At 43.7% G+C, this 14792-nt stretch overlaps 1 protein-coding gene across 1 annotated transcript in view; it reads left to right on the top strand.

The window, feature by feature from the left end:
- dnah10 (dynein axonemal heavy chain 10) overlaps window positions 1–14792 on the top strand; it is a 268946-nt gene that overhangs the window by 107057 nt on the left and 147097 nt on the right. Inside the window, exons 23-27 of the mRNA XM_078226101.1 lie at window positions 1884–1986; window positions 8789–8967; window positions 12193–12404; window positions 12696–12852; window positions 14437–14670. Of these exons, the coding sequence (XP_078082227.1) occupies window positions 1884–1986; window positions 8789–8967; window positions 12193–12404; window positions 12696–12852; window positions 14437–14670 (885 nt within the window). The remainder of the gene's footprint in view (window positions 1–1883; window positions 1987–8788; window positions 8968–12192; window positions 12405–12695; window positions 12853–14436; window positions 14671–14792) is intronic.

Here is a 14792-nt window from a genome sequence, read left to right as displayed (position 1 = left end):
TGCTGGCATGGAAGTTAAAATGCTCAGATTGAAAAAAATCATACCGTTGCTATAAAAGTTTGTGAGAATGTTATCAGTTGCAGACCTTCAAGGGAGCCCGGCTGCTTTCAGGATAATCCTTCACTTGCGTAGGCCTCATAACATTCTGCTTTTTGACCTTCACCGGAGGGTGAGCAAAACCGGATTTTTCCATAACAAATACCAAAGGCGAGATATGGGGAAATGCTATGCAAATGTAGGATTAGCAAAAGTCGATTTTTCATTGACTGAGAAAGGGCGAAAAGCCAGGATTTAATTGGCAAATATGTATGTCAGTGAAAGATGTGAAAAATCTCTTGTTCCTGATTTGTTCCTGCTCTAACTGACTATAATTGCTGAGTTGTTTCTCTGTAACGTCAGAACTACTCCAGCCATTTTGATGGAGGGAGGGGAGTTCTCCCTGTGTACAAGTAATTACAGACCTTGCACTGAATGCATGGTGTCCAGCGCTGTTTGTATTGGGAGTCGAATAAGTGTGCCTAAGGTTGCTGGTAACCAAGGATCTCTGACACTGGAGTTTGAAACAAAAACAGAAAATGCTGGAAAATCTCAGCAGGTCTGATAACATCTGTGGAGAGAGAATAAAGTGAAAGTTTTGAGTCTGGGCATCCATTCTCTATTCTTTCTCCAAAGATGCTAGCAGACCAGGTGAAATTTTCCAGCATGCTCTGTTATTGTTGTGAAGAAGGAATTATGTTGCATTTGTATAGCTGCAAGGCATCCCAATGTTTTAAGACAGTGTTTCATTAATACCGAGGACTTGGTTGTGAGCAATATCCCATTAAAATATCCGCGTTTGATTCATTTTCTTTGAACTCCTTTATTTATTAATGTTAATGATTTTGGAGCTCAGATAAAGCAGTTTGATGATGTTTGGAAACAGAAGGTCATGCGATGATTCCTTCAGGAATCCAAAAAGTCCAACAAGAATTGGTCACCCTACCTTGACCCACTCACTCTCCCAAACACCCTCACTTCCCAAGATCTTTGCCAGTCCTTTCATTAGTCAGAAGTCTACACAGTCTCTGCCATAATCCAAGTTCCAAATATTGAGAACATTTACAGAAATGAACTCTATATATTCTCTTTGTGATCAAACTCTCTGGGTGTGACCTTACCGGCCGTTCATGCCATGCTCCCGCTGCAGTGAGCTCGGAGAATTTGGCACCCAGGCAAATCTCTCTTCTCGGCAGCGGGATGGGAAAGTCCTACCAGTGTGAACAGCCGTAACATTCCCGCCTTTATTTTAGTAGCTACATTCATATAAAAAGCAAATAAAATTCCTTCTTGTTTTTTATAACTATAACAATCTGACTTCTCTTTCTCAACATACTTCCTTAACTCTAGTTTCTAATCTGTCACTTATCGGTGCTCCCTCAGTAAACTGGATTATATAGAATTAAATAGAAATGACAATATATGGTTGACTTATTGAGGCAGTGTTGGTATATAACCACCCTCCTCAGTGCCATGCCTCTGCCCTTTTCCAAACGTTTATTTAAAGATCTTACTTGAACGGGTGTTTAGTTTATGTTTTGTTTTGTGGTGTTGGTGATAGTAGCAAAGCTGGCATTTACTACCCAGCCCTGATTGCACTGTGAAGCGGGTGGTGGAGATGTTCTGTGAATCACTAAATCTTTAAGGTAACAGAGCTCCCATAACATTGTTAGCCCTGGAATTCCAGGATATTGATCCAGCAAAACAAGGAGTAGATTTTACTTCAGGTTTCATTGAATTTATATGATGGTGGAGAAATACTTCTGTTAAAGTTTACACTTAGTGAACCTTTGTATCAACTTGAACAAGGAAAAAATTCTAAAATATTTCTCATGGTTGGATTTCAGACCACCAAGCAGGAAATTCAACGATTTGCATCAAATCTTGCTGCTTTTGCTTCAAGATTCCGACTGCAAGGCCCAGGTTCTGTGGGAGAAGACTTGGAATCAGGTTAGAGAATGGTTCAGGCAAATAACTAGCCATATGTGAACAAAATATAAGTGTCGTTTAAACATTCTTACATAATTAACTATCCAAAATTCTTAATTGTAAACACTGGGAAGGCAATGGCCTAGTGGTATTATCAGTAGACTATTAATCCGGAAACTCAGCTTATGTTCTGGGGACCCAGGTTCGAATCCCGCCATGGCAGATGGTGGAATTTGAATTCAATAAAAAAAATCTGGAATTAAGAATCTACTGATGACCATGAAACTATTGCCGATTGTCAGAAAAACCCATCTGGTTCACTTCCTGTAGGGAAGGAAATCTGCCATCTTTACCTGGTCTGGCCTACATGTGACTCCAGAGCCACAGCAATGTGGTTGACTTTCAACTGCCTTCAGAACAATAGGAATGGGCAATAAATGCTGACCAGCCAGCGACGCCTGTGTCCCACAAATGAATTAGCTTGAGAGTATTCACAATCTTTTCACTTAAGGTGATTTTCAGACAATTTCATGTATGCAGCTTTTTACCAACTCATAGAATGGTTATAGCCCAGAAGGAGGCTACTTGGCCCTTCATGTCCATATTGATTCTCTGCAAAAACAATTTAGCTCGTCGCGCTCCTGTTTCCTGACACACCTTAACACTGTTTCCCTGCAAAACTTTTCTGCAGATAATTATTGAATTTGCTTTTGAATTCCCCGATTGAATCTACCTCCACCACACTCTTACGTAGTGCATTCCAGATCCTAACCACTTGTCACGTGAAGAAACATGTCTTGTGTCAGCCTTTGGTTCTTTTGCTGCATTCACTATAAACTGGTGTCCTCTGGCTCTCAACGTTTCCATCAATAGGAACAATTTCTTCCTATCTACCATGTTCAGACACCTCATGACTTTGATTGTCACTATCAAATCTCACAATCTTCTCCTTTCTAAGGAGAACACTGTCAGCTGCTCCAACCTATCCATGTAATCAAAGTCCCTCATTTCTGGAACTATTCTTGTGAATCTTTTATACAACCTGTCTAATGCCCCCCCATCTTTTCTGAAGTGTGGAATTGGTTGAAACCAAACCAGTGTTTTAAAAAGGTTCATGATAACTTCCTTGCTTCAGTGCAGTTACGACTAGGATGAGAGGTGGGCACAGTATATCTAGTCCCACTGCTCTGCAGGTCACACCACTAGTCAGGAGTTTAATTCATTTATCAAAATGGCCAATTATTTACCTTTGCAAGTGTTAAACCCAGAAAAAAAAGAGACTTTAACCAGACTTCTTTCAATATACTCAGAATGATTGATTTATTATAAAACAAAACTTTTTTTGAAAAACAAGTTGCAAGAACAGGAATGCACCCAATTGTACTCTAGAAATATAACTATTTGTCTCTTTTTAAAAATGCTTCAGCACATACGGATAAGCACCCACGAAAAGATAAAGTTTGCAGGGTTTTGATGCTGTTGATCTGATGCTCCCTCATGTGAAGACAGACCACTAGTCCCAGTAGATGACTGGGTTCTCACCAAAGGTGCTTTGGTGTAGAGGAGAATATCGAGCTGGGTCAATTTATTTTTGTCTCAGTTTTGCAGGTTTCCAAATGCTGATAGATTATATTCAGACAAGATTCTCTGGTTGCAGGTTGATAACCACACATGGAATTTCAGGCAATGTAGGTAGAAAATGTGTTAGGGCAGCTTTCTTTCTCAGCTTATTCCCTAAAATTGAGTTCAAAACAACAGGTTCAAAACTTAAAGCTCCTCTGCCAGATGATTTCAAGTGAATCATTAGCCTTTGCCTTTAAGCTAGTTTTTTTCCTGAAATAAAATAATTGCAGTTCAGACAAGTAAATAGCTCTCCGCAGAGCAGGCTCAAAGTGCTGAATTTGATTACTTCTGCTCTTAGTTCCTGTCTTCTCCCTCCTAAAGTACCGTGTTGACCAGGTAGCTGAAGTTCTGTGATTTGCTCAAAAAGACAGACCAAAGTGAACTTATGAGCTTCTTTAAAAAAAATCCAAGTGTCCATTAATACCGTCTCCTATCATATTTTAAAAGAAAAAGACAGTTCGTGGAGATATAGTTTCTAACAGTACAAAATGCCTTTTTAAAGCCCAGGATCCAGGATTACTTATTTAACCACTTCTCAATCTGCCTTACAACCTTCAACAATTTGTGCACTACATCCTCGGATCCTTCTGTTCCTGCACCTCCTCTTGGACTTATATCATTTAGTTTTTAATACTCTGTCTTGTATCACTGCACACTTCTCGACATTAAATTTATCTGCCATGTATCCACCTATTTCATCATCCGGGTGTTCTCATGAAATCTATCATTTTCCTCCTCACAATTCACAATACCTTCAAGTTTTGGGTCATCTGCAAGTTTTGAAATTATGCCCTATTAACCCCAAGATTGGGTAATTAATTTAATCAAGAAAAACAGTGGCCCAATATCAACCCCATGTGGAACCTCACTATATATGTTAGACCGCTTGATGGCTCTGGAACTGTGGGTGGATTCACTTTGGAGCAACCATGATGCTGAGGAAGTCGTGGATAGCATGTTCAGTGAGTTGGCCACACTGCAGATAAAAATTATTGAAGGAGATAGGGAATGGGTGACCACCAGACAGAGGAAGAGTAGGAAGGCAGTGCAGGGGTCCACTGTGGTTATCTCCCTCCAAAACAGATAAAACTTTTTGGATACTGTTCGGGGAGATGGCTCACCTGGGGAAGGTGGCAGCAGCCAGGTTCATGGCACCGTGACTGGCTCTGCTGCACAAGAGGGCAGGAAAAAGAGTGGCAAAGCTATAGTGAGAGGGGACTCAATTGTAAGGGGAATAGACAGGTGTTTCTGCGGACACAAACGAGACTCCAGGATGGTATGTTGCCTCCTGGGTGTAAATGTCAAGGATGTCTCGGAGCGGCTGCAGGGCACTCTGGAGGGGGGAAGGGGAACAGCCAGCTGTCGTGGTGCATATAGACCCCAACGATATAGATAAAAAACGGGATGAGGTCCTACAAGCTGAATTTAGAGAGTTGTGAGTTAAGCTAAAAAGTAGGACCTCAAAGGTAGTAATCTCAGGATTGCTGCCAGTGCCACGTGCTAGTCAGAGTAAGAATGCCAGGATAGCTAAGATGAATACGTGGCTTGAGGATGGCGCAAAAGAGAGGGATTCAAGTTCCTGGGACATTGGAACCGGTTCTGGGGGAGGTGGGACCAGTACAAATCGGACGGTCTGCACCTGGGCAGGACTGGAACCAATGTCCTAGGGGGAGTGTTTGCGAGTGTTGTTGGGGAGAGTTTAAACTAATGTGGCAGGGGGATGGGAACCGATGCAGGAAGTCAGAGGGAAGTAAAGTGGGGACAGAAACAAAAGGCAGTGAGAGGAAAAGTGAAAGGTAGAGAAACCAAAGAAAAAATTCAAAAAGGGCCACATTAAAGAGAACAGAGACTGTGGAGAACTCAGTGAATGGGTCCAGTAAGGCTAAGAGAAATAAAACACAAGGAGAGTGCACAAAACATGATGGGACAGATGGTCTGAGAAAGCAAGGCAGAGAGCAAGTGCATTTATTTCAATGCAAGAGGCCTGACGGGCAAGGCAGATGAACTCAGGGCATGGATGGGTACATGGGACTGTGATATTATAGCAATTATTGAAACATGGCTAAGGGAGGGGCAGGACTGGCAGCTCAATGTTCCAGGGTACAGATGCTATAGGAAAGATAGAACAGGAGGTAAGAAAGGAGGGGGAGTTGCACTTTTGATTAGGGAAAACATCACAGCAGTACTGAGAGGAGATATATTCGGCCACTGAGTCTATGTGGGTAGAACTGAGAAATACGAAGGGGGAGATCACTTTGATAGGATGTACTACAGCCCCCCAAATAGTCAGCGGGAAATTGAGGAGCAAATATATAAGGAGATTACAGATAGCTCTGAGAAAAATAGGGTGTTAATAGTCGGGGACTTTAACTTTCCCAGCATTGACTAGGACAGCCATTGTATTAGGGGCTTGGATGGAGAGAAATTTGTTGAGTGTATTCAGGAGGAATTTCTCAGTCAATATGTGGATGACCCGACTAGAGAGGGGGCAAAACGTGACCTCCTCTTGGGAAATAAGGAAGGGCAGGTGACAGAAGTGTTAGTGAGGGATCACTTTGGGACCAGTGACCATATTTCCATTAGTTTTAAGATAACTATGGAGAATGATAGATCTGGCCCAGAAGTTAAAATTCTAAATTGGGGCAAGGCCAATTTTAATAGTATCGGGCAGGAACTTTCAAAAGTTGATTGGGGGAGTCACAGGTGGACAGGGTGGTGAAGAAGGCATTTGGCATACTTGGTTCCATTGGTCACAACATTGAATACAGGAGTTGGGAGTCTTGTTGAAGTTGTACAAGACACTTGGAATACTGTCTACAGTTCTGGTCACCCTATTATAGAAAGGATATTATTAAACTAGAAAGAGTACAGAAAAGATTTACTAGGATGCTACTGGGACTTGATGGTTTGAGTAATAAGGGGAGGCTGGATAGACTGGGACTTTTTTCCCTGGAGCGTCAGAAGCTTAGGGGTGATCTTATAAAGGTCTATAAAATAATGAGGGGCATAGATCAGTTAGATAGTCAATATCTTTTCCCAAAGGTAGGGGAGTCTAAAACTAGAGGGCATAGGTTTAAGGTGAGAGGGGAGAGATACAAAAGGGTCCAGAGTGGCAATTGTTTTAACTCAGAGGCTGGTGAGTGTCTGGAACAACCTGCCAGAGGTAGTAGTAGAGGCGGGTACAATTTTGTCTTTAAAAAGCATTTAGACAGTTACATGGGTAAGATGGGTATAGAGGGATATGGGCCAAATGCCGGCAATTGGGAATAGCTTAATGGTGAAAACTGGGCGGCATGGACAAGTTGGGCCGAAGAGTCTGTTTCCATGCTGTAAACCTCCATGACTCTATATACCTTTTTCCAATCCAAAATATAACCCTTCATAGCTTCACACTGTTTCCTGTCACTCTGCCAACTTGGTATCCATACTACCACTGTCCCTTTTCTTCCATAGGCTTTAACATTTCTGACAAGCCTTTTATGTGGCACTTTATGAATGCCTTTTGAAAGCCCATATGCATCATCCAAAAATCCTCATGTTAACGCATCAAAATTTAGCATGTCCACTATGACTCTCACCAGTTTCTACAGATGCGCCATAGAAAGCATCCTTCCTGGTTGCATCACAGCTTAGTATGGCTCCTGCTCTGACCAAGACCGCAAGAAACTACAAAGGATCATGAACGAAGCTCAGTCCATCACGCAAACCAGCCTCCCATCCATTGACTCTGTCTACACTTCCCATTGCCTCGAAAAAGCAGCCAGCATAATCAAGGACCCCTCACTCTCCAGACATTCTCTCTTCCACCTTCTTCCGTTGGGAAAAAGATACAGAAGTCTGAGGTCACGTACCAACCGACCCACGAACAGCTTCTCTGCTGCCATCAGACTTTTGAATGGTCCTATCATACTTTAAGTCGATCTTTCTCTACACCCTATTGGTAACTGTAACACTATATTCTGCAGCCTCTCCTTTCCTTCTCCCCAATGTACTCTATGAACAGTATGCTTTGTCTGTATAGCGCGCAAGAAACAATACTTTTTACTGTATACTAATACATGTGAAAATAATAAATCAATTCAATTCACTTAAAAAAAACTCAGCCAAGTTAGTTCATCCGTGCTGGGTTTCTTTAATCCACATTTGTCCTAGTGAGTGTTAATTTTGTCCTGGATTATTGTTTCTCTAAACTTTTCCACCACTGAGGCTAATCTGACAGACCTGTGGTTGCTAGTTTTATCCTTGCATCCTTTTTGTGTGAAAGTGTAAAAAGGAATTTCTTCTCTCAGAGAATCGTGAATCTGTGATTCTTTACTGTAGAGGCTGGGTTGTTAGGTATGTTAAAGTCTGAGATGGACAGATTTAGTCAGGGAATCAAGGGTTAAGGTGATAAAGTAGGCAAATGGAGTTGAGGATTACCATATCAGCTCGGTCACAATCTCATTGAATGGTGGAACAGACTGGATGGGCTGAACGGCCAACTTCTGCTCCCACGGCTTACGGTAACAATTGCAATTCACTCGTCCTTTGACACCACCCGTATATCTCAGAAGGATTTGAAGATCACGAATACAAGAAATACACCGCACATCGTCTTCTTTTGGAGTGTATGGATGATTCATTTAAGTTCATTAAATTATTTTACCTGCATGCACAATAACTTAAAAGTCTCAACTTGTGCATGGCCACGCAGCTTAGAGGGAACTTTGGACACAAATGTTGTTGGACACAAATGTTCACCTCACTCTGCCAGCGAGTGGAAGGTATGAAAATGGTAGGATCTTCTGCTTCTGCAGTGACCATTTTTGAACCGTACATAGCTAAACCAGCGTTTATTGCCTGTCTCCTAATTGCCCTTGAGAAGATAGTGGTGAATCACTTTCATAAACCACTGCAGTCCATGCGGTGTAGGTACACTCACAATGCTGTTAGGGAGGGAGTTCCAGGATTTTGACCCAGCGACAGTGAAGAAACAGCCGATATATTTCTAAGTCAGAATGGTGAGTGACTCGGCGGGGAATCTCCCAGGTGGTAGAAGCTCAGCCATGAACTCACTGAATGATGGCGCAGGTTCAAAGGGCTGAATGACCTAGACCTGCTCCTATTTTTATGTTCTTGTATATTTACCTGACCTTTCCTTTATACGCTCGAAAAGCTGTAAATATGTCCCGGCTCTTTGTGCTTTCAATGTTGAATGCAGGGCTTGAGATCTTGGGCAAATTTGAAAATGAGGTGGAAGAATTTGAACGAAACCGGCAAGAACTGGCCAATGCTGAGAAGCTTTTTGATCTGTCGATTACAATGCACCCTGAGCTGCTGTCACTTCAGAAGGAAATAAAAGGCTTGCGACAGATCTATGATATTTACAAGGCACAGCGGGTATGTTTGTATAGTCTCCTTAATGTAGCCATGCTTTAAGACATGGGCTTTATTAAAGAACTGTGGACATGCAGTGTGTACAAGCCTCGTCGATTGGGACAACTTGTTGTGCTTGAAAGCCCAATCGTTTCAAACAGTCTTTACTTCAATGTAGCATGGTGCTGCCTGTCTGCACCATCACCCACGTACAAACACTATCTTGCACTATAGCAATTGAATAGAGGTTCACTGGTGACACAGCATAGTGAGGTTTTAGTGGATGGAATCATAGAAGAATTGCACAGTGGTTCTTGGATCTGGTCAGCTGACCTGCTCAGTAATTCATCCATGGCGATTTGGGGAGGTGAAGTGATTGTGGGTAAAGTGGATGTGGGGGTGGGGAGCTATCACTTAACGAGATTGATGCAACTCCTGTCACTGGGTCAAGAACAGCACTGAATATGTGTTATAACTGCTAGACTGTCGGTTAATGTTTAAGCCATATCTTTAATTAAAAATAAAATGGAGTAAGGAAAAGGAACAAGTGAGCTGTTACTAGTTCTCCCTAACAATAAGCCTGAATGGCCTAGTTACCGTAGCGACAGGGGCCCAGGACAAGTGCTATTGAAATTCACCTGCCATTTTAACACCTAAAAAGAATGGACAGAGTAGCTAGCTTTGCCATGGGTAGACTAACAGGCCACCTAACTCATCCAAACTGCTGGACACAGAGAGGCTGGGAAATAACAGCTGTAGCAAAATGCCGGTGGGAGCTTGTCGTCTGGTCGAAGAGATGGAATTCACATTAATTTAAGGGCACCGGAAGATTTTCCCTGGTGCGGCCGGGAGGAGGAATCACTGCAGTGGGTCTTGCTGGTGAAAGCTGATTTGGGTTTAGATGACCACAGGATGTTATGACTCAGTGAAATGGGGAGAAGTGAGCCCTTTGAAATCTCAGAGTAATTTTGGATTAGTTCCTGTAAACCGCACTCGCCCCGAAACTGGAAAATCCCACCCGAGATGGATGGACCTTTCCATGGTCCGCCCTTCACCCACACAATTCCAGTGGCGGGCAGAATGGGAAAATTTGCTCCTGAACAAGGCAAAGTGTGGTACTGGACCTAAAAGAACGGAATTCAACCTGCTGGCCTCAATGACTGTAGTTTGGATATCATTGACTATTCATCCACGGGGATCATGGCATTTAACTGACAGGTGGCCTCTGATTCACCCACCCCACTGTGACCTCAGATCTCGTAAACTCCAGGTGCAATGTTTAAAGGTCACCACCGCAGAGTGTTCACACTCAGCTTAGCTTAGCAAAGCGCCACATCCAATGCGAGGAAGCATGCATTGCCCAAATGTCGAACAGTCTCTCTGTTCTGTGTACATTTGTACAGTACACTGAGAGATCTGCACATGCACAGTGGTGCACTCTAGCTGACTTTCCGGTGAGAATAGGTTGCAAGTGAGAGGGGAAAGTTTAAAAGAGATGTAAGGTGCAAGTTTTTCACACAGAGGGTGGTGAATGCCTGGAACGTGCTGTCGGAGGGGATGGTGGAAGCAGATTCTATAACAGTGTTCAAGAGGCATCTGGATAGGTACATGAATAGGCAGAGTAAGTAGTTTCACAACACCAAGTTTAGGTCCAAGAGGTTTATTTGGTAGCACGAGCTTTCAGAGCATTACCCCTTCATCAGGTGAGTGAAGAGTTCAGTTCACAAACAGGACATATATAGACACAAACTCAATTACAAGATAATGGTTGGAATGCGAGTTTTAACAGGTAATCAAGTCTTTACAGATGCAGACAATGTGAGTGGAGAGAGGGTTAAGCACAGGTTAAAGAGGTGTGAATTGTCTCCAGCCAGGACAGTTAGTGAGATTTTGCAAACCCAGGCAAGTTGTGGGGGTTACAGAATGTTCTCCAAGGCGGCCTTCACAACGCACGACAATGCAGAATCGCTGAGCAGAAACTGAAAGCCAAGTTCCGCACACATGAGGATGGCTTCAACTAGGATCTTGGGTTCATGTCAAGCTATCTGTAACCCCCATGACTTGCCTGGGCTTGCAAAATCTCTGTGCTTAACCCTCTCTCCACTCACATTGTCTGCATCTGTAAAGATGTAAAGACTTGATTACCTGTTAAAACTCGCATTCCAACCATTATCTTGTAATTGAGTTTGTGTCTATATATGCCCTGTTTATGAACTGAACTCTTCACTCACCTGATGAAGGGGTAACGCTCCGAAAGCTCGTGCTGCCAAATAAACCTGTTGGACTTTAACTTGGTGTTGTGAGACTACTTATTGTGCCTATCCCAGTCCAAAGCCAGCAACTCCACATCATGAATAGGCAGAGAATAGAGGGATATGGACCACGTAGAGACAAGAAAATATCAGATTGGAGAGGCATCTGTGTCGGCACAGATGATGGGCCGAAGAGCCTGTTCCTGTGCTGTACTGTTCTTTATTCTTTGTAATAGACTCCGTCCACTCCCCCTGTTGGTGTGAATCACACTTTGCCTCTTTTAGAAACATAGAAAACTACAGCACAAAACAGGCCCTTCGGCCCCACAAGTTGTGCCGAACATATCCCTACCTTTTAGGCCTACCTATAACCCTCCATCCTATTAAGTCCCATGTACTCATCCAGGAGTCTCTTAAAAGACCCTATTGAGTTCGCCTCCACCACCACTGATGGCAGCCGATTCCACTCGCCCACCACCCTCTGTGTGAAAAACTTCCCCCTAACATCTCTCCTGTACCTACCCCCCAGCACCTTAAACCTGTGTCCTCTCGTAGCAGCCATTTCCACCCTGGGAAAAAGCCTCTGAGAGTCCACCCGATCTATGCCTCTCAACATCTTATACACCTCTATTGGGTCTCCTCTCATCCTTTGTCTCTCCAAGGAGAAAAGACCGAGCTCCCTCAGCCTATCCTCATAAGGCATGCCACTCAATCCAGGCAACATCCTTGTAAATCTCCTCTGCACCCTTTCAATCTTTTCCACATCCATTGCTAAGATTATGCACTAAGTGGCATAAGATCGTGTCTGAAAGTTTACTGAAAAAGTGGGTGCAATTCTCTCCTGTCTTCACGCTCATTCAGCACTTAGAGTTTGTTTGATAAGATTGCCCCCACTTCTCCCTCCACAGATGCCTGACCTGCTGATTAGTTCCAGCATTTGCTGTTTTCACTTCCGATTTCATTTTGCTTTTTCATTATCCTGTTACCGTTTTTCTAGATTGCGAAAGGCGAGTGGTCTGAGACGTTATGGGCAGATCTAAACGTACAGCTGCTTCAAGAAGGAATCGATGGGTTCTTGAAGGCTTTCAGAAAGCTACCAAAAGATGTTCGAAGCCTCTCAGTTGGTTTCTATCTGGAATCTCAGATGAAAGAATTTAAGGAATCCATTCCTTTGTTATTGGACTTGAAAAATGAGGCATTAAGAGAGAGGTTAGTTTCATTTGTACTTTTAGTTCCAATTGTTTTGACCAAAATGGAAAGAGTTGTAGGTAAACTTGAGTGCCCAACGTTAACTGAGTAATCCACATTAACACGAGTACTGCACACTATTTCGAGAAATCCGCATGAACTGGAGTACTTGACATTAACTCAAATACTCCACTTTATCACAAATACTCCATATTAGTTTGGGTATCGCACTGTGCCTTGGGTATTCCACTGTAACTCGAGTACTAGGGTAAGCAGTTGTTCAGTCTCTCACAATTATAATTTATTTTGTAGGCACTGGAGAACATTAATGCAAAGAACAGAGACCGAGTTTGAGATGCGAGCTGAAACATTCACACTCGCAAATATGTTTGCTATGCAACTTCATAAATACAGTGAGGTCATTGGTGACATTGTTACTGCTGCCATCAAAGAACTTGGCATTGAGAAGGTGAGCCATACTTTCCAAACTAGCGGCTTAAATCTCACCTTCTGAGCAGACCACCTGTATAGACATGGAATGTGGGTCAAGGCGAGGGAGGATCTTGGAAATAGGGAGAGAGGCCGGGGAGAGGGAAACCAGGGAGAGGGGCTGGGATACAGGGATTGGGGGAAGGGGATCGGGAGGGAGTTGGGGAGAGGGGCCGGGCAGAGGGAAATCGGCAGTTAGGAAGGCAAATGCAATGTTAGCGTTCATGTTGAGAGGGCTAGAATACAAGAGCAGGATGTATTTCTGAGGCTGTATAAGGCTCTGGTCAGACCCCATTTGGGCTATTGTGAGCAGTTCTGGGCCCCATGTCTAGGGAAGGATGTGCTGGCCTTGGAAAGGGTCCAGAGGAGGTTCACAAGAATGATCCCTGGAATGACGAGCTTGTCGTATGAGGAACGGTTGAGGACTCTGGGTCTGTACCCGTTGGAGTTTAGAAGGATGAGGGGGGATCTGATTGAAACTTACAGGATACTGCGAGGCCTAGATAGAGTGGACGTGGAGAGGTTGTTTCCACTAGTAGGAAAAATTAGAACCAGAGGGCACAACCTCAGGCTAAAGGGACGATCCTTTAAAACAGAGACGAGGAGGAATTTCTTCAACCAGAGAGTAGTGAATCTGTGGAACACTTTGCCGCAGAAGGTTGTGGAGGCCAGGTCATTGAGTGTCTTTAAGACAGAGATAGGTAGGTTTTTGATTAATAAGGGGATCAGGGTTATGGGGAAAAGGCAAGAGAATAGGGATGAAAAAAATATCAGCCATGATTGAATGGTGGAGTAGACTCGATGGGCTGAGTGACCTAATTCTGCTCCTATGTCTTATGGTCTTATGGTCTAAATCAAGCAGAGGGCTGGGATGCAGGGATTGGGGAGGGGGGGGTCGGGAAGAGGGGCACGGGAGGGTTGTTGGGGAGGGGTTGTCGGGGGAGAGGGTTGGGGAGAGGGTGTCGGGGAGAGGGGGTCGCGAAGGTTGTTGGGGAAGGGTTGTCGGGGAGGGGGTCGGGAGGGGTTGTTGGGGAGGGGTTGTTGGGGAGGGGGTCGGGAGGGTTGTTGGGGAGGAGTTGTCGGGGGAGGGGGGTCAGGGAGAGGTGGTCAGGGAGGGGTTGTCGGGGGAGGAGTTGTTGGGGGAGGGGAGTCGGGGAGAGGGGCCTGGATGAGGATATTGGGCAGGGCCATGCTAATCTGAAATATAATCCCTCCTTCCTGTCCTGCTTTTAGCACAGCTGCTTACAGGGAGCGTGGGAATACAGAATTAATCCTTAAAATGATGTTAACTAGACTCATTTCCACAATTGCCTGTTCATAAATATTGTACAAAAAAGATTTATCCAGTACTAAAAAGTTTAAAATACTGGATTATTATGAAATTGCTTTCATTTACAGAATCCATACTTTGCTCGAGTTTATTAGTGCCTATGTGTATTTTAAAGTGCAGAAGTGTAGCCACGTTACTAATGATTTGCTAGCTGAGGGTAAAAGCTGCTTTGGGAGGTTTGTGGTTAAGAGCAGGACTTTCTCAGTGCCGGGTATGGATGCTCTCTGTACACAGGGTGTCAAGGAGGTTGTGGATACCTGGGAGAATATGAAATTCACCGTGCAGAAGTACTACAAAGGGACTCAGGATCGAGGCTACATTCTGGGATCGGTGGACGACATACTTCAGATACTTGATGACAATGCCATGAACCTGCAGAGCATGGCTGGAAGCAGATTCGTGGGACCTTTTCTGAGCACAGTGCAGGAGTGGGAGAGAAACCTATCCCTAATTGGTGAAGTGATTGCGGTAAGGAACCTGTAAACTACTGCAATGTTTTAACTCCAACCTTGCAAGATGCCACTGTCTCCAAAATCAGATACATGTGATGCATATATTATAATCCAACAATGCTTTTGGAAGCATGTACA

Source organism: Mustelus asterias, chromosome 13, assembly GCF_964213995.1.
Source record: "Mustelus asterias chromosome 13, sMusAst1.hap1.1, whole genome shotgun sequence".
Taxonomy (NCBI): domain Eukaryota; kingdom Metazoa; phylum Chordata; class Chondrichthyes; order Carcharhiniformes; family Triakidae; genus Mustelus; species Mustelus asterias.
Note: the sequence above shows the minus strand (reverse complement) of the source record. Positions and strands in the feature narration are given on the sequence as shown.